Source organism: Indicator indicator, chromosome 28 (genome assembly GCF_027791375.1).
Source record: "Indicator indicator isolate 239-I01 chromosome 28, UM_Iind_1.1, whole genome shotgun sequence".
In the NCBI taxonomy this organism is placed as follows: domain Eukaryota; kingdom Metazoa; phylum Chordata; class Aves; order Piciformes; family Indicatoridae; genus Indicator; species Indicator indicator.
Window position 1 is genome coordinate 4,743,799 of NC_072037.1, and position 20,240 is coordinate 4,764,038.

Below are 20,240 nucleotides of genomic sequence, written 5' to 3' on the forward strand. Positions count from 1 at the left end.
CTATGGAACTGCAGAGGCTTCTCTCCAATCTGATCTACCACAGCAAACACCACAGGCAGGAAATGGTTCACAGTCAGGGTCTCTGTCTGTTCATCAAACCCACACGGATTCAGCTCTGTGCTTCTTCCTGTCACCAGGCAGCCCTGAAAAAGGTTTGGCCCTGTTCCCTTGACACTCCTCCTTTAGAAACTGATCAGTATTACAGATTTATCAATGCCCATATTCTAGCACTCAGCCACAGCAAGAAGCCAGGATGAAAGCCAGCACTCCCATCCTGTTGAAGAGCCAGGAGACACAGCACTGCTGGAGCAGCAGGAACGACTGCTTCACGTGGCCCTGTGCACCATTCTGCACAAGCCCATGGCAGAAGAGTAACCTCATTCCCTGAGCAAATATGCACTCTGTTCCCCCAGCCAGGCATCCCCTAACCCACCAGGGCTTTCCCAGACGTCTCTGCCACTGACCAGAGACACCACCAAGCCTGAAAGCAGAGCCATCAGCTTCCTGCTCATGGTGGAAATGGGAGACTGCTTTTGGAAGAGGACGTTGAGAAAACAGATGCGTCAAACCCTAGGAACACACACCTCTGTGGAGCACACAGCTCACACATCCCTATGGCACCTGAACCACCATTAAAGCACAGCCAGGGAATGCTGCAAGACCTGCTCCTTGGAGCTGGCAGTGACAGCTGAGGGCTCACAGCTATGGTGCCTCAGTTTCCCCAGAAGGTGATTCTTGTCTCGGGAAGAGCAGCACTAGGACAAGGTCTGCACAATCCCTCATAGATAAGTGCTGAGGACCAAAGTCTGGAGGGCCAAGTGCCAAGCCCAGGGACCATGGATGGACCAGTCACCCTCTCGAGGGGACACTGCACAGGACAGACGCCCCAGCAGGGGATGGGGAGAGGGAAAGAGGAGAGAGCAAAGCCACAAACCTTTCTTCTCATAGTCAGGCTTCTCCTCCCCAGCCCGGCCCAGGCTCTCCAGTGTCCGTGTCACCTGGCTGCCGAACTCATCCTCCCTGGTGCTGGGCTCTGCCCGGCGCGGGGTCGTCTCCTCCTCCTCCTCATCCTCATAGTCGTCCAGGATGGGGGTCTCGCGGATGGGCACCCCGATGACGGAGTTGTGAGCCTGGAGGCGGGAGTTGCGGAAGCTCTCTCGGGCCTGGGGGCCCAGCAGCACCGAGGGGATGTAGTGGATCTCGTGGGTGGCCTCCGTGCTGGCGCTCTTCTGCGGGATGCGGCGGCGCTTGTGCCAGCGGCGCTGGGCGTACAGAGCCACCATGAAGACCAAGAGCAGCAGGAGCAGTGCGATCAGCCCACCCTGCGGACACAGCAAAGGGCAAGGGTCAGGAGATGGGCCAGGAGGTATGGCAAGCACAGGGCTGGCTCAGGAGACACTGCAACCACCAGCCAAGACCCTCCCCTTTTCTCTCTGAAGCACCTTTTCATCCATCAGCACTCCATGAACCACACCTGGGTGGGTTCATGGAGCAGCCACCTGTGGGGCAGGATATGACAGGCAGATAGAGCTGAGTGCCAGAGGTAGTTTTAGCACAGTGAGCCCCTGGAGAAGCTCTGCCCACTCCCCCAGGGACTTTGTTCTTACCCTGGCCCACCTGCATGCACAGAGGCTGCAGTGGGCAAACTCCTCCTCCCACCCTGCATGGGGAGATGAGGAAGGAGGTAATCACATCCCACCAGTTAGGAGAAAACCCCTCATCAAAACAACCCAGCCAGCAACCAGGGAGCAGTAAAGCCTCAGCAGAGACACACAACACTTCACACAAACAACGGTGCTACAAACTGCACCACACAGCCACAGCTCCCCTGGGCATGGTTACTCCAGCTCCATCATTTCTGCTTGTGATCTGCCAAAGGAGACTTTAGCTGCAGACCTGGGGACACTGTAAAGCTCTCCTCTTCCCCCACATCCAAATTGTATTCAATACAAGTCCTAACTACATCACGATATTAAATTGATACTGAACAAACTAACTTCCTAAATATCTGCATCGCAGAATCACAGAATGCCAGGTTGGAAGGGACCCCAAGGATCATCTGGTCCAATCTTCCTAGGTTATAGTGTAGTTGAAATGAGCTGGCCCAGCACCCTGTCAAGCTAAGTCTGAAAACTGTCCAGTGTAGGGATATCCACTGCTTCCCTTGGGAGATAATTCCAATGTCCAACTGTTCTCAGGGGGAAGCATTTTCTTCTGGAGTTCAACTAGAATCTCCCCAGCAGTAACTGGTACTCATCATCCTTTGTCTTTTCAATGTGACTCCTCATAAAAAGGGAGCCTCCATCCTCCTGGTAGCCAACCTTTATGTACTGGTCCATAGCAATAAGGTCTCCCCTAACTCTCCTCTTCTCAAGGCTGAACAAACCCAGTTCTCAGCCTTTCCTCAGGTGGCAACTCTGCTTGTGCTCTGACCATTCTTGTGGCCCTTCTCTGGACATTATGTCCATGGAGGTGGCCTCTCCTCCCACAGGAGTCAGGCTGGGAAGTGCCAAATGGAGCCAGCCCTGCCTCTGCCTGCTCTGGAGGTGAAATTCAGCAGCTCAGCCTGTGCAGGCAGGAGCTGAGCATGTGCCAGCTTCCAGCCTCCTAATCTCCACGTCTCCAGAGCAGTTTTATCCCGTGGCAGACAAGCAAAGCAGGGCATGTAAATCAGGAGCAGTGTGAGCAGTTGGGGCTTTGCAGCACGAAGTGGAACAGCCAGGGCAGGGCAGGCGTTCCTTTGGCACTGGGAACGTCACAGCCCAGAGCTCCACAGAGCGTGGAAAACTAAAGCAAGACGTGCAGAGCTTCCCCCTGTGTTCGACACAAAGCACTCTGATGTACCCAGAGCGTGGCTCTGACTTGTAAACAAGATCAGCTGTAAAGAGCTGGCATCAAAAATTGCAGCTTGCAGAATGAGTTAGCTGGGAGACAGGCCTCAGGAGCAGAAGCAAAGCAGAGATGCTTCCCTGGACCACTCCAGCACCACAATTTGTTGCAGAAAGGAGCCCAGGCCACCATCTCCCATCAGGAACGCCACATCCCTTCCCCTAAAATGACACAGAAGGGCCCATTGCTCAGTTTGGCTTCCCTGATGCTGGAGTCCTCAGCACAAGAATGTTAACCTGTTGGAGCAGGACCAGAGGAGATCTGGATATGCACAAATGATGTGGGGGCTGGAACACCTCTCCTGCAAGGACAGGATGGAAGAGTTGGGATTGCTCAGCCTGGAGAAAAGAAGGTTCCAGGGAGACCTTCTTGTGGCCTTTCAGTATTTAAAGCAGCTGACAAGAAAGATGGGGACAGACTTTTTAGCAGGACCTGTTGTGACTGGACAAGGGTGATGGTTTGTAAGTGAAAGAGGGAGATTTAGACTAGAGAGAAGAAATTTTTCACACTGGCTGAAGTTGCCCAGCAAGGTGGTAGATGTGCCATTCCTGGAACCATTCCAGGTTAGCTTGGTCTGGGCTCTTAAGAATTTGATCCAGTTGAAGACGTCCCTCCTTGCTGCAGGGGCATTGAACTAGATGACCTCTAAGGGTCCCTTCCAATCTATGTTTGAAGATCTCTCTGCATGGGAGAAATTACACAAAGGCACAGAGGCTATTATGTGCCATTCCCCACCATGGCTCAGGAGTGACAGAATTGGTTCAAGTAATCATAGAAGCACAGAACAGTTTCATCTGGAAAAGACTTTTAAGATCATCAAGTTCAACTATCAAGTCTAACTATCAACCTAACCTCACCATGCCCACTAAACCATCTCCCAAAGTGCCATGTCTACACAGTTTTTTGAACATTCCATGGATGGTGACTCCACCACCTCCCTGGGCAGCCTGTTCCAATGCCTGACCACTCTTACCATAAAAAGCTGAAGGTTCCCAGTCCAGGCCCAGGTCCTGCATTCTTTGGGGATGAGCTGGAGATCTCTGTTCTGCCAGCCACCAAGACAAACATCCCCTTTCCCCCCAGAAAAGGCTGGGGGTGGCTGTGCCAGCCCCTGGGGCAAGCACTCACTGGCTCAGAGCAAGCAACTTGGTTTCACCATTCTCCTTTCCTCCCTGACTCTGCACCAGTAGCTGCCTGTTTAACCACACCACAGACACCAGGAGAGCTTCCTGGGGAAAGGAAAAAAAAAAAAAAAAAAAAAAAAAAAAAAAAAAGAAAACCACACCACATGGTGTCAAACTTAGGAGGCATTCAAGCCAGCCTCATTTTAATCTATTTTTCATGTTAAATTATCCAACTGAGGAAGCAGGAGAGAGAAAGGGGAAGGAAGGGATAATATGAGAAATGTTTTATTTGACAAGGTGTCATTCGGAAACTGATTATTTCTGTCTCCAAGCTTTTTAATATTCCCAAACAATGGCCGAGCCGCGCGGGGATTTGGTATTCTAAGGCTGGATTTATAATACTCTGTTCTGCAGTGATAAGAACACGGGCCTTTAATCCTCTGAGCTGTGAACATGCATATTCTCCCACCTAATGTCCTTCCCAGCACACTCCTGTGTGCCCAGCCCTGGCCAAGAGGGAGCTGCCAGGTGCAGGAGGGGTGCTGAGACCCACAGGAGAGGAGGAGGATGGAGAAGAGGGGCGGTGGGGACAACCATCTGCATGCAGAACTGCAGGGCTCGTGGCACTGGAGCAAACGTGGCTTGCAAATCTGCCCTGCAGTTCTTTTCCAGCTGGAAAGCAGCAAGGCTGGGAGTTAGGAAATTTGTGAGGTTCAACGAGGCCATGCTCAAGGTCTGGGTTGAGACAACCCCCAGTATCGACTCAGACTGAGGGAAGAAGGCATGGAGACTGGCCCTGAGGAGGAGGACTTGAAAGGTGCTGGTGGGTGAAAAACTGGACATGACCCAGCAACGTGTGCTTGCAGCCCAGAAGCCAACCATGTCCTGGGCTGATCCCCAGCAGCGTGGGCAGCAGGTGGAGGGAGGGGATTCTGCCCCTCTGCTGCGACCTCCCTCTGCAGTGCTGAGGTCAGCTCCAGAGTCCTCAGAACAGGATAGACATGGACCTGTTGGAGCTTGGCCAGAGGAGGCCACAACAATGATCCAAGGGCTGGAGGTCCTCTGTGAAGACAAGCTGAAAGAGTTGGGGCTGGAGAAGAGAAGGCTCCAGGGAGACCTTCTGGTGGCCTTTCAGTACTTAAAGAGGCAGATCAGAAAGATGGGGACAGACTTTTCAGCAGGGCATATTGTGACAAGACAAGGGGTAGCAGTTCTAAACTAAGGGGGGGATTTAGACTAGAAAGGAAAAAGAAATTCTTTATTCTGAGGGTGGTGAGACACTGGCCTAGGTTGGTGGGAGGTAGTAGATGCTTTGTCCTTGGAAAAGATTCCAGGTCAGGTTGTTTGGGGCTCTGAGCAACCTGCTCTAGTTGCAGAGATCCCTGCTGACTGCAGGGAGGTTGGACTAGATGACACTGAAAGCTCTCCTCCAATCCAAAACATTGTGATTCTTAGATTATTTGAAGCACAGAAGAAAAACTGATGGAAAAAAAGCAACCTCAAAACCCAAGAGATTGGGTTCTCATACAAATTATGAAGGCTGCCAAGCTGCCAGCCTGAAGAGCACTCAGTGTTTGGGCATCTGAGATGCTGAATTTCTGAGCACCAAGAGGATACATGAACTTCTTCAAACACAAGCCATCACCCTCCCCTATCAGCAGTGAAAGATGAGGGGGTCCTGGTGAACCTCTGGACAAACTTCCCTGCAACAGGCTCGGGCCCTTTCTGACTCTACCTGCTCAGCTCTGCTCTCCACAGTGGGGTGGATGTGGTATAGGTCTCTGTAGGAGTCCCACAGCCCTTCGGATTTGCAGTCAAACACAGCAGAACCACAGCAACACAGCCCAGGCATTATGGGGGCAAGCCCTAATGGTCTACCAGCCACCTCCTCAAACAGGGCTGAGATCAACAAAAGCTTCCAGGCTGGAGGAGAACACAGTTTGGGTTGGGAAGATCTGTTACACCAAAGCATCTCTTCTGCAGGTCAAAGCAAAACTTGCTTGCCCTGAAGGTAAAAATACCCCTATTTCCTTTCCAACTTTGAAGCCACTTGGCTCCCACATGGCATCCCAAAGCAAGCTTTGACTGACAACCAGCCTCATCACTCCCTACCTGCTTCTGGGTGAAAGAGGGAGCCCTCAGCCTGGGGTCATGACTCCAAGGATGCTCATGGAATCATAGAAGGTACTGGGTTGGAAAAAAAAACCCTCAAAGGTCATCTAGTCCAAACCCTGTTGCAGTGAGCAGGGACATCCCAACTAGATCAGGTTGATCAGAGCCCCATGAAGCCTGACCTTGAAGGTTTCCAGGAATGGGGCCTCCACCACTTCCCTGGGCAATCTGTTCTAACATTCCATCACCCTCATAGCAAAGAGCTTCTTTCTAATGTCCAACCTACCCTGCTCCAGTTTCAAACCATTGCCCCTCATCCTATCACTCCAAGCCCTTTTAAACAGTCCTTCCCCAGCCTTCCTGTAGGCCCCCTTCAGATATTGGAATGTTGCTATAAGGTCTGCCCAGAGCCTTCTCTTGTCCAGGCTGAACAACCCCAGCCTGTCTTTGTAAGAGAGATGCTCCAGCCCTCTGATCATCTTTGTGTCCCTCCTCTGGAGCCACTCCAGCAGGTCCACAGTTCCTGTGTCGAGCACTCCAGAGCTGGACACAGCAATCCAGGGGAAGTCTCAGCAGAGCAGACTGGCAGAATCCCCTCTCCCTATCTGCTGGCCACACTTCTTTTGATGCAGCCCAAGATGCCAGTGGCCTTCTGGGCTGCAAGTGCACACTGTTGGCTCATGTCCAGCTTCTCATCCACCAGCACTCCCAAGTCCTTTTCTGCTGGGCTGCTCTCCGTCTCATCATCCCCCTGTCTCTACTGCTACTGAGGTAATTAAACAGCAGACCAATTTACCAAAGACTGTAGAAGATTATCCATCACTGTCAATTGGCCTTTTTTAAAATTTATTTATTTAAATCTAGCATGGCTGCCTTGAGAAAAGCTCTGTGTCATTTCAAATGAGAAATAAAGGCTTCTAGGAGTCCTTGCAACCTGTGCAGCATTTGAGGGCACAGCAGGTGACCCCACAGTCCCTTCTAGGGTTATGAGGATTATTAAGAGAATAGAACATCTCCCTGATAAGGAAAGGCTGAGAGACCTGGAGCTATTTAGCCTGGAGAAGAGAAGGCTGAGAGGGGATCTGATTAATGGCTACAAATACCTTACAGTGTCAAGAATATGGAGCCAGTCCCTCCTCAGTGGTGGCCAGTGACAGGACAAGGGGCAACAGACACAAACTGGAACCCAGGAGGTTCCACCTCAATACGACCCCTGACCCAGGCTGCCCAGAGAGGCTGCAGCATTTCCTTCTCTACAAACTGGTAACCCCCTCCAGATGTGTTCCTTTGTGGTCTGCAGTGGGGTTGGACTCAATTAACTTCTTCAGAGGACCCTTCCAACCACTACCATTCTGTGATTCTGGTCTTCCACTGCCCCAGTTTTGTCTTGTCACATTTCAGCTCCAAAGCATCTCACCTCCCTTTCAAGCACTTCATCCCCTCCCACCAGACCCTGCACACCAGGTAAGTCCACCCAACAGCACAACAAAGGCCAAAAAAGCCACCAGCATGGACCAAACCTTGGACCTCTGGAGCTCAGCACACAAACCTCTCCTGGCTCATCCCCACCATTGCCAGGGGCTGTAATCAAGCAGAGCTCAGGGAGCAGGTGGAGCAAACATTTGCAGCAGGTTCCAGCCAGGCTGTTAATTTGAGCTAGTGGATTTTTAATTAATTTCAACTAAAAATGATGGCAAATGGCAGCATGAAGAGACTCTACCAATGCCACTCCACCAGCCACAGGCTTGCTCCCAGGCACAGATCCTCTGAGGCCACGTTCCAGGGTAAACCTCAACCAGAGCTGGGATCATCCAGGTGAGCTGTTGTAGCAGTGTCTGTTTACTGGCAACCAGTGCTCTCAGACAACACTCTGCTGCAGCCAGCCCTGGAGAAGATGCCCACCAGTGCCCAAGCTGGCCAGGGGCAGTCCCAGGTCTATCTATTCTCTCCTTCCAAGCCCCACCAGCAGTCCTTTTACCAGGCCAGACCCCATTCCAGGACCTCCACACCTGACCTCCAGCACTCAGGACGACTTAAGGAAGAAAAATTCCACATTTAACATGTTGTGTCCTGGTGCCTGCTTCTTCCCTTCCCAGATCAAACCTTTGGCACCAGTCTCCCTAGGACTCCTTTGCCTTATTGCTCTTCTTCTCTTTGCTGCACCTCTCAGTCTAAATATGTCTTCTGTGTATTTTAATTAACATGCTGTTTGCACCTCCTTTCAGATCATTAATGATGAAAAATAAGCCTGATCTCCGCAGACACCTCCCAATCTTCCCTCTCCTGCACACCACCATTCATCATGACCTCCTCTGCACCCTGCAGCTTCTTTGCCCTCCTAGGGAGGGGAGGACATACCCTCAGATGCACATCATCCCTTCAGCTTTAAAGAAATAGCAGGGCTGGGGAGAGGAGCATAGAATTGTTTAGGTTGGAAAAGACATTTAAGATTGAGTCCAACTTTAATTATTAACCCAGCACTGCCAAGCCCACCACTAAAACATGTCCCTCACCTCTGCATCCACACAGCTTTTAAATCTCTCCAGGAATGGGGACTCCACCACTGTTCTGGGAAGCTTGCTCTAGGACTTGACAACCCTTTCAGGGACGAGCAGGCAGCAGCTCCTCCCTGTCCATGAATCACAACCACCCTCTGACAGCACATAGCCTTTTATGCTGAGTCAGCAAATGAGTCCATGGCACAACACTGAGGCAGAGCATGAGGATGAGACCAAGAACAGGCAGCATTTAAGCTGGAAAAGACCTTTGAGACCATTGAGCACAACCATTAGTGCAACACTACCAAGGTCATTTAGCAGCAGCTTGGTGATTCTCCCTTTCTGCACTGCTCTGGTGAGACCCCACCTGGAGCACTCTGTCCAGTTCTGGAGCCCCTATTACAGGAACGATCTGGATGAGCTGGAGCTTCCAAAGAAGGGCCACAAGGATGGTCAGAGGACTGGAGCACCTCTTCTATGAGGACAGGCTGGGCGACTTGGGGTTGTTCAGTCTGGGGAAGAGAAGGCTCTGAGGAGACCTTCTTGTGGCCTTCCAGTATCTGAAGGGGGCTACAAGAAAGTTGGGGAGGGACTTTTTAGGGTATGAGGGAGTGATAGGACTAAGGGGAATGGATCCAAGCCAGAGGAGGAGGAGATTTAGATTGCACATTAGGAAGAAACTCTTCACCATGAGGGTGGAACACGTTGCCCAGGGAGGTGGTGGAAGCCTCATCCCTGGATGAGGCCAGGCTGGATGTGGCTGTGAGCGACCTGCTGTAGTGTGAGGTGTCCCTGCCCATGGCAGGGGGGTTGGAACTGGATGATCCTTAGGGTCTCTTCCAGCCCTGACAATTCTATGATTCTGTAAGCCACATCCCCAAGCACCATGTCTACACACCCTTTAAACATCTCCAGGTTGATGATCCAACCACTGCCCTGGGCAGTCTCTTCAAGGCCTTACAAGCCTTTCAGGGTAGCAATTTTTCCTCCTGTCCAGCCTAAACCTCCCCAGACACAACCTGAGGCCATTTCCTCTTGTCCTGTTGCTTGCTACTTTGGAAAACAGACTGACCCCAACCTGGCTCCAGCCTCCTTTCAAGGAGTTGTAGAGAGCCAGAAGGTCTCCTCCACCCTCAAAAACCCCCATTCCCTCAGCTGCTCCTCACCACACCTGGTCTCCAGACCCTTCCCCAGCTTCATTTCCCTTCTCTGGACCTGCTCCAGCCTCTCAGTGTTCTTCTTGAGAGCAAGAGCCCTAGGCTTCAAGCTGTGGCCTCACCAGTACAGGGGTTAGTGAGGAAGCAATGAATATCAGGATTAAAAAAAAAAAAAAAAAAGTAAAAATACATTTTAAAAAGACACCCTTGAGAGATCTGGATCTGGTCCTCATCTCAAAACCACTCGACCTCACCTCTCCATAGAAGGCAGCAATGATACAGGGTAAATCTACTACAAAATAGAGCATTTTCTCCTTACATGCTTCAAATCCCCATCTGAGCACCTCTTCTCCAAGGTGCTTAACCACATGCTTAACTTCAAATGTGTGTTTAATTCCCATTACAGTCCCTCAGACGCCAGCACACACCTCAGTGCTCTGCTGAGCAGTGATGGCTGCTTGAATTGTGACCTGAAGAGAACTTACTAAGTCTTTTTCACCCTCCTCTTTCCACAGCTCCTACAATATCATCAAGCTCCAGCAATGATTCATCACAGAATGGTTTTGGGTTGGAAAGGACCTTAAAAGATCATCTAGTTCTATTCCCCTGCCATAGGCAGGGACACATTCCACTAAACCAGGATCACTCCAGGCTTCACCCAACCTGGCCTTGAACACCTCCAAGGAAAAAGAATTCACAACCTCCCTGGGCAACTTGTTCCAGTATCTCACCACCCTCACTGTAAAGAATTTCTTCCTAATATCCAGACTAAAGCTGCTTTCCTAGAGCTTCAATCCATTCCCTCTCATCCTATCACTACAAGCCCTCACAAAAAGTCCTTCCCCAGCTCTCCTGCAGCCCCTTTAGCTACTGGAGGGCTTCTCTAAGGTCTCCCCCAAAAGGGGTTTCTCTTCTCCAAGCTGAAAAGCCCCCATTCTCTCAGCCTATATCCATAGAAGAGGTGCTCCAGCCCTCTGGATCACCTCCTCTGGACCCAATCCAGCGGTCCACTGGTGGGGTGCTGCCTTCTGTTGGTGTTATCACAACCACATCAGCCAGCCCTCACCCAGAGCTGACAGCACTTCAGATCCACCTTCTCTGCATGGGTTCATACTGGTGTAAAGGAGTGCAGGATGTGGCCCAGGGGTTTGAGAGGAAGAGCTCCCTCAGGATTGCTCTGCACAGATCCATGATACAAGGATGCTCTGCTTGCCCTGCCATACGTACACGCAGAGGGCATAAATTTAATAGCAGATACAGTCCTGCAAAGTCTAAAACAGGCAGAGGAGATGAGAGTTACAGTTGCTGTGGGAACCATAACTTTAACATCTCTGACTCTTCACTTCCAAAAAAAAAAAAAATAAAGAGGGAGTCAGGCAAAAAGCCACATTCCCACATCATTTTATTTATTTCCTTTTAAGCCACACTGAATTTTGTTTTGCTGTTTCATCCAAGGATGGCAAGGAAAAGGAGTGAACCTGCCAATCAGCCTTTTCTGCACCGTTCAGACATGCAGTGTGGTGTTCCAGGAGATGTTTATTTGAATGGTCTCCCAAACACACAATCCTCAATCACACCCAACATGCCTGCGCATCCCGAGCCGCTCCTCGTGCTTGGGTAACAATTCAAAATGACTTCTAATCCATTCTCATGATATATACATATGAGGAAAAAAAAAAAAAAAGGCATTTATTTACAGTGAACTGAAAGAGAAGGGTTGGAGGTGATTTTTATTAAGCACCTGATTGCCAGCTCTCTTTAAAGCCCGAGTGCAGACTGAATAAATTGGGATTTTAATGGGCGCTAAACGGCTCACCTCCATCGCCAACCAGCTAACCCCGAGCCTGCCCTCCCAGAGGGAACATTTTAAAATGCAGAAGGTCTCCTGTGGTCATGCTCATGTTTCCCTAATGTGGGCAGGCTGCCTGAGACAGAAACAAAAGCTGTTTGGTTTTCCCATGGAGTTTCAGTTAGCAATCCCCACTCCTCCTCCCTGCCGAAGCCCCCTGCTCGTGTTCATCCCACTCACCCTGCACCAAAACTGCATTTTAGCCAAACTCCAAGGGGGAGGAAAAATTCACTTGAGTTAAGAACATACCACTTCGCTTTTCAAAAAGCTCACCACACACAGTAAGTCTTTCCCAGCACAGGTCTCACAGGCAAGGACCACCACACGTTGCAGGTTAGGAGGGCCCAGGTTTGTACCACACACAAAGCACCTTGCAATTAAACGTTGAAAGAAAAGCAAGTCCCTCAAAACCAGCAAGCACAGAGCCACCATCCACATAATGCTCTTCTCTGTCACATATTTAGACTAGAGCCCAAACCCTGACCACCCACAGGGACCTGGCTTGGATGAAGAGCATCCCAATGGCCAGCTGACCTGCCCTGCAGCAGCAGCATTGCAGCTAAGACAGCCTCTGCTAAGGGCAGGGGAAAAAAAGCAATCCACCCAGTATCAGACAACACCAAAGACACTATGTGGCCATAACACCTTCCCAAATGAAAGAGAAGAACCCTCCAAGGCTGAGCTTTCTCTTGCTTTCACTGACATCACCAGGAAACAGCAGCTTGACCCATGCCTGCCTTGCCTGATGCTAGTGAGAAACATGTCCCTGCCCCACCTCTCCTTCCTGCAGAGCTTCCCATCTTACAGATGGTCACTTGGGGGATCCTTACCCAGAACACTCCAACAGACCTCTAGATTTGCACCTTTCACTCAGCCAGGGACAACCAGTCCCATGAGCCCAAAGTGCCCTACCCAGCAGACCACTTCTGTTTGATTGATGCCTGCAGGAACATCTCATGAGGGGTTTGTAGACCATCTTGAGCTGTGGACTAAGCTTTGCCCATGCAGGTGGTGTTCCATCCACCAGAACTGAATCCAGCATGATGTCCTCAGCTGTGCTGGTCAAGCCACATCACTTTTGTGTTTTATGGGACTGCTTTTATCATGTTCATGCTTCACCCATTGCCCTGGGGAGGCCACAAACATCTCCAGAGCTTCTGCCCGAGCAAAAACATCCAGAATATTAATTTTAGCATCTGATGGAGAAGGCAACTTGATGGTCAGCTGGCCCAAAGAACAGAGCAGGATGGTACAACTCCCTGTGGATGATTTTCATCTTGTATTGTGCAGCTGAACTCCTGAGAGCCACCTTTCTAAAGATGCATGATGAGGATGGAGTCAGGCTCTGCTGGGTGATGCCCAATGACAGGACAAGGGGCAATGGTTGGAAGTTGAAGCACAGGAAGTTCCATGGAAACAGGAGGAAGAATGATTTTGCTGTGAGGGTGACAGAACACTGGAACAGGATGCCCAGGGGGGTTGTGGAATCTCCCTCTCCAGAGATATGCAAGACCTGTCTGGATGCCTTCCTGTGTGATCTGCTTTAGGTGATCCTGCTCTGGCAGGGGGGTTGAACTGGATGATCTCTCGAGGTCCCTTCCAGCCCCTAACATTCTGTGACTGTGGTATTAGTCACAGCAAAAATCATCTGGGAGTGCCACTATGAATCATAGAATCATTTAGGTAGGAAAAGACCTTTAAGAGCACTGACTCCAACTGTCAACCCAGCACTGCCAAGTCCACCACTAAACCACGTCCCTCAGCACCACATGAGGCAGGGATGCAGCTAAGCTCACTAAACAGAAGACTAAAACACAGAAGCTGCAGAGCTTTTAAGAGCCTCTGCCTCAGGCTTATTTCAGATCCCCTGAGCGACCACCTACAAATCTCAACACCTCCACCACTCCGTGCCCCCCACAAAGCACAGGGCAGGTCCTACCTTTGCTCCCACTCCATCTTTAGCAAGTGATACACAAGAGGAAACAGTCTCAAGCTGCACCAGGGGGGATTTAGGTTGGACATGAGGAAGAATTTCTTCCCCAAAAGGGGTTGTCAAGGCCTGGAACAGGCTGCCCAGGGCAGTGGTGGAGTCCTCACCCCCAAAGGGATTTAAAAGCTGTGTAGATGTGGTGCTGAAGGACTTGGTTTAGTGCTGACCTGGCACTACTGGGTTAATGGTTGGACTTTATGATCTCCAAGGTCTCTTCCAACCTAAAGAATTCAGTGAGTCAACACTTCTCTTTGCTTTGTTTGGACAGCAAGTGCACAAGAGCATCTCCCAGGACATGTATACACAGCTTATCTCTGTGGCAGCCAGGCATGAGCTGGAGCCTCCAGGAGCCACCCCAGCCTTGAGTGGCAATGACCTCCTGAAATCACAACCATGGCAGGACACCTGAAGTACCCAGATGCTTCTCATCCTTTCCAAACAAAGGTTTAACAAATGCAAGGTGTCACATTACAAGGATGATTACAACATCTACCAGCAGAGCATTTGCCAGCAAGCAATGAAATATAATTAAAAGTAAAGAACACTTGTCAGATAAATGAGTTATGTGTTCTGCTGTTGCAGAAGTACCTTTCTTGGTTGGTTGTTTTTTTTTCATAATTGTGTTTATCTGCATCCTCAATAATTTAGGGGGAAAAAAAATACAAAAAACAACCACCCTGCTGTTAATTCTCAGTGGCTTTCACAAGCATTAGTGCAAATTAATGCTGCTCCCACTGTATGTTCTGCATATATTAAAAATACATTAATCTAATAAGAGATGCACAGCTCTGGATGAAGGAACATGAACACAACTCACATTCTGCCTCCAGCCTCCAAGTGCTGGTGACTGACATGCTACAGCATCCTTTCTGCTCAATTAACCTGCCAGCTTCTGGGGGCTGCCACATCTTGGAGGCTAGTCCAGGAAAAGGTGGCAAAACGTGGGAGTAAAATTCAGCAAAGCATTAAAGAATCATAAAAATCATAGAATGTTAGGGGTTGGAAGGGACATCATAAAAATCACCTAGCCCAAAGCAGGATCATCTAAGGCAAGTCACACAGGAACACATCCAGGTGGGTTTTGAAGGTCTCCAGAGAAGGAGATTCCACCACCTCTCTGGGCAGCCTGCTCCAGGGCTCCAGCACCCTCACAGCAAAGAAGTTTCTCCTTATGTTGAGGTGGAGCCTCCTGTGTTGCAGCTTATACCCATTTCTCCCTGTCTTATTACTGAGCACCACTGAAAAGAGAGTGGCACCTTCACCTTGACACCCACCCCTCTGGGATTTAGCCCAACACCTCCTCCAAGCCCCACTGAGGGGACAGTCTTGGTGTGTGCTGCTGCTCTATGCAGGGTGGAGCAAAGACAGGAAAGAGGCTGAAAAAGGGATTTAGAATTTATTCATGGGCTCTCAAAATAATTTCATAGAGTCACAGATTGCACTGGGTTGGATGGGAACTCCAGAGGTCATCTAGGCCCAGCCACCCTGCAGTCAGCAGGGATATTCCCAACTAGAGCAAGTTGCTCAGAGCTCCATCAAGTCTGATATTGAATTTCTCCAGGAATGAGGCCTCCACCACTTCCCTGGGTAATCTGTTCCAGTGTTCATTCCATGACCCTTATAGTAAAGGACTTTTTCCTCATGTCCCATCTACATCTATACCCTGCTCTAGTTTGAAGCCATTGTCCCTTGTCCTATCACTACCAGCCCTTGTTAAGTTCCTCTCCACCCTTCCTGCAAGTCCCCTTCAGGTATTGAAATGCTGCTATAGAGCTCCATCCTTTATGGAGCAAGGCTTTGATGGGAAGATGCTGTTGTGCACACAGGAACCGAGGTGAAGGGATCCTTTTGTTATCAGTGGGGGTCTTTTTAAAGGTTTATTACTGATCCCAGAGCAGGCAGATGCTTTGGGAAAGATCCAGCCCATTGTGTGACAATTCTGCCTGCCCATATTTAAAGTGTAAATATTTCAGCACAATGAATCTCTTTCCCGAAAAGCAGCACCACAAACCAGTGCTTTCCAGGGGGAAAGGGAGGGTACCCAAACACACCAAGAGGGATAAAAGCTCCAAGAACACATCCATGTAGCATTTGGCACCTCTGCAATTCTGGCATCACAACCCACACCACAGAACTCACAGACTGCAGCCCCCCCAAAGAGGGAGAAGAGCTTCCACTGGTACCTGGGGCACTGCACAGCAGGAAGAGAATAAAGAGTTGATCAATTTGCACATAGGCAAGCTGAGAAATGCACAGATCCCCCTCCTGTGCATCACAGGATTTGCCTGGGCAGGCAAATCCAAGACGTTGATTTAAAGATCAAAAAGCTCAGCAAGTCCACAAATCATCTCCTCTCCCACACCACCACAGCTATTCCCATCAGGTTATTAAGAGTCCAGTTAAGTACAGCACTTAACCATACACTTAACTCCCATTGACTTCACCAGGACTTTGCACACACATAAAATTTATTAAGTGTTTCAGGGCTTTCTTGTCTCCTTGCCCAAGAACACAGAGTTCCCCTTAGGCAGCCCTTGGTGTGATGCCTCCACATGACCTCAGGGCTCTGTGCAGTGCAAAACCAAATGTACAAGGCCAGGAGATTGCCTGCCATACAGAATCGTGGAATGGTTTGGGTGGGAAGGGACCTTTAGAAGTCATCTAGTCCAAACCCCCTGCAGTCAGGAGGGACACCTGTAACTAGAACAGGCTGCTTAGAGTCCCAGACAACCTGACCTGGAATGGTTCCAGGGATGGGGCATCTACCACCTCTCTGGGCAACCTGGGACAGGGTCTCACCACCCTCGTCACACTTCTTCATTCTATCCAGCCTGAACCTCATCTCTTATTTTAAAACCATCACCCCTTGTCACATTGCAAAGGGCACTGCTTGACAGCTCCCACACTCACTGCTGGCACATCCATGGGTGCACAGAACCTTCTTTTTTTTGTTCCACAGCATGTCAGACCACACTCAGTCACTGCATCAAAACCCAGCTATGTGTTCACTCAGCCCTCTTGCTGCAATGATGGAAAGCCAAGAATATCAAAGGAAGGGAACTCACCAGCTTTGTTTCACTTGCTTGTTTCCAAGAGTGCTTTGAAAAAGATGAGCCCAGCTACCTCCTTGCTGGCAAGGCTAGACAGCAGGTGGGAAGCACTGGGCATCCTGCTGCCAGGCTGGGAGGGGAAGAGCTGAGCTTGCATCTCCCAAGGGGCCTTTTTCCACCCCTGAGGTGCATCCAGAGCAGCTTCAGCTCTGGAGAGAGCTCTGCACACCCAGGAGACAAATCCCCATCCCAAAGCATCTGCAGCTTGAGGCTTTTGCATTTCAAGTCTCACTTTTTTTTTTTTTCCTGTGTGGATACAGGACATCAGAGATGAGAGCAGAGGAGGTGACAGAGGCCAGGGCTTCTACCTACATCTGTAGGATGCTGCAGCAGGGAGACTCTGAACAGATACCAAGATGCCAGCACTTCCAAAAGGACATTTACCAGCACACTTGGAGGAAGAATCACTGATTTTAACCCCAGCCTAGCTGCAGGCAGAGGCTTTGAAGCCATTCCTTGTGGAGTGGGTGCATGGAGAAGCAAGGGCTCCTTCCCAGATGGAGAAAGGATGGAAGGGCACTGCTATCACAGCCCAGCTGCACAGTGCTATGATGGTCCATGATGGGAAGGCTGCAGCTCCCCTTCCCCATCCTGCAGCAGCTGAGAAAGTGCCAGTTTGGAACTGGGAAAAATTCATTTCAATTAACTGTGCTGGCGGGGCCAAATGAAACCAATTAATTCTGCCCATCTGAAAGCTGATTAGCTGGGATATCTGGATAATAACAGCCTAATAACCCCCTCCCAGCTCCATCCCTGCTGCTGCCACCATCAAGTTGCTGACACAGTGTCACCAGCACAACTGCAGCACCTGTGAGTGATCCTGGAGTGGATTCAGCCACTGATGGCAGGTGGCACTGTCCCCAGCAGCAGCAGGCAGGGACTGGGTGAGGAGGGTGGTTCAGAGCCAGCCTGACACTCAATCGTCTGCTCCCAGCCTCCTGACAACCCACAGCAGCATGGATCACGGCATGAGCTCCATGGAACCTGCCTCTGTGACATTTCATCTCTGTTCACCCCCTGAGATCCCAGCAGGGGCTTGGTATGGCCAGCCCCAGCCATGTGGTTGGGTGTTCAGCTGAGGAGCAGCAACTCATTAATGCAAACAGGGCTCCATGCAAGGAAAGCTGCCTCCATAAGCCCCAAAATCTCCTTCAGCCCCCCAAGGAAGGCTCTGAAAGGCAGCCCTGGACATAGCAGTTCCCAACTCTCCAGCCCTCTCTTCTCCCTGTGGCCATTATTATCTGGTCTTTAATTCCACTGTTTAATTTCATCATCCTTCCCCCTCAACCTCTGCCTTGTGACAAGCTCCCATCCTGCCTGGCTTGGGGACAGGGACACAGAAATGATCTGAGCACTGCAGAACGTTTTCTGTGAACAATGGCTGAGAGCTAGAATTGTTCAGTGTGGAGAAAAGAAGGCTTCAGGGAGACCTTATGGCCCTTCAGGAATTAAAGAGGCCAAAAAGAAAGATGAGGACAGACTTTTTAGCAGGGCCTGTTGGGACAGGACAAGGGGCAATGGCTTAAACCACAAGAAGAACATTCAGATTAGAGAGAAGGAAGAAATTTTTGACACTGAGGGTGATGAGACACTGACCCAGGTTACCCAGAAATGTGGGAGATGCCCCATCCCTGGAACCATTCCAGGTCAGGTTGTTTGTGGCTCTGAGCAACCTGCTGTAGTTGCAGATGTCCCTGTGCTCATTGCAGGTAGCTTGGACTAGCTGGATTTTAAAGGGCCCTCCCAGCCCAAACCATTCCATGATTCTATGGTAGAAGGCAGATACACCAAGGCAGGGGAGAGGTCTGCACCTCCACCCTACAACAGCCCAGCAAACTGCTCCTGCTTTTAAGCACCCCCCACCATCCTAGGCATAGGATGGGCAGCTCCTGGAGTCACACTGAGGCTCAGCCACCAGAATCCTCAGGGATTTAAAACAGCTGAACACAGCCATGGGGATGGCAATAAGCAGGAGAGGACTGGGAAACAAGACACATAGCCATCCTACCTTCCATGTTCCTTGTTCCATCAGGCTCCCAAGTCGCTCTGAATACCACCACAGCCTCACAGCCTGAGCCTCTGGGTCTCTGCCAGGGGGCAATCACTGGCTGGGGAGCTGGTGGCAAGAATTTCTCAGTCTGTTCTCTTTCCCTTCCCATCAGCTGGGAAGTGTTAAGTTAGCCAAAAGCCCCTTTCCACTTGGGTATCTTTGGTGAAGAGAGAGCTCTGAGCCAAACCATGTGCAGACATAAAACAAAGACCTCAATGCCACTGCCATTTCCTAATCAAATCTCCTTTGACTAATTCAACAGGCCTGGTTTGAAAAATTGAAATTTAAAACTAAAATAAAGTTGGATTCCACAGATAAATAGGAATCAAGATGAAATACTTCAAGCAGAACTAATAAAGCCCTGCTACCTCCACCTCCCAGCTCAGAAAGCACCTCTCCACCTCCTGATGCAGGCAGTAGGTAATGCTGAGCTTTACTCACCCCCATCTCCATGTACATGCACCCCCCAACAGTTATGATGAGAGGTTGGAACATCTCTGTGAAGAGGAGAGGCTGAGAGACCTGGGGCTGTTGAGGCTGAAGAAGAGGAGGCTGAGAGGAGATCTAAGCTTAAGGGTGAGGGTCACAAGCATAGGGCTGGGCTCTTTTAAGTGGTGGTCAGTGATAGGATAAGGGGCAACAGGTGCAAACTAGAACACAGGAGGTTTCAATTGAAGTTAAGGAGAAACTTCTTTGCTTTGAGGGTTGGTCAGTGATGTGATAAGGGGGAACAGGTGCAAGCTAAAACACAGGAGGTTTCAATTGAACTTAAGGAGAAACTTCTTTGCATTGAGGGTGGCAGAGCACTGGAGGAGGTTGCTCAGGGAGGGTGAGGAGTCTCCTTCTCTACAGAATTTCAAAACCTGCCTGGATATTGGGATGCTGGGCAACCTGATCTAAGCAAACCTGACTTAGCAGGGGAGTTGGGCTACATCTCCAGAGGTCCCTTCCAACTCCCACCATTCTGTGATTCTATGACCAGTTTGTCTTTAGCTTGTAGGAGGCAGGAAACCATTTCTGCCCAGCTTCAGCTCCATTGCATCCCACCCTGATGCACATCTTGCCTGCGTTCACAAGCACACATCCAATCTAAACTAAGCCCTAACCCTGTAATTCTGTGTCTTCAGAGGATGCCTGGTCTCCTGCAGAATCAAAAAGCTCTGCCTGAGGGGAAAGCAAGAATGGGAGGTGAAGATACAGCCCTGTGTTCCTGGAGAAGCTTGCCTGGGCAGCCAGATGAAGGCAGGCAGTGAGGAGAGCGCCCTGGGCTAGAGAGAAGAATCCATTTGAGAGGCAGCAGAGATCTGCACAGGCTCCTCTGCCTTTCAAACCCTTCCCCTTGCTCCAAACAAAAAGAACCTCTTGGTCCCCAGGCATTCAGCTGATGTCCTCAGCATCCATCCTCTGTTCATAGTTTCATCACAAAAGACTAATTTCCCACACGACAAAGGAAGCCAAATA

General features: G+C 50.1%; 1 protein-coding gene across 1 annotated transcript in view; it reads right to left on the reverse strand.

Moving 5' to 3' along the window:
* ASTN2 (astrotactin 2) overlaps nt 1-20,240 on the reverse strand; it is a 400,925-nt gene that overhangs the window by 291,675 nt on the left and 89,010 nt on the right. The window contains exon 3 of the mRNA XM_054393630.1: nt 935-1,322. Coding sequence (XP_054249605.1) covers nt 935-1,322 — 388 coding nt within the window. The remainder of the gene's footprint in view (nt 1-934; nt 1,323-20,240) is intronic.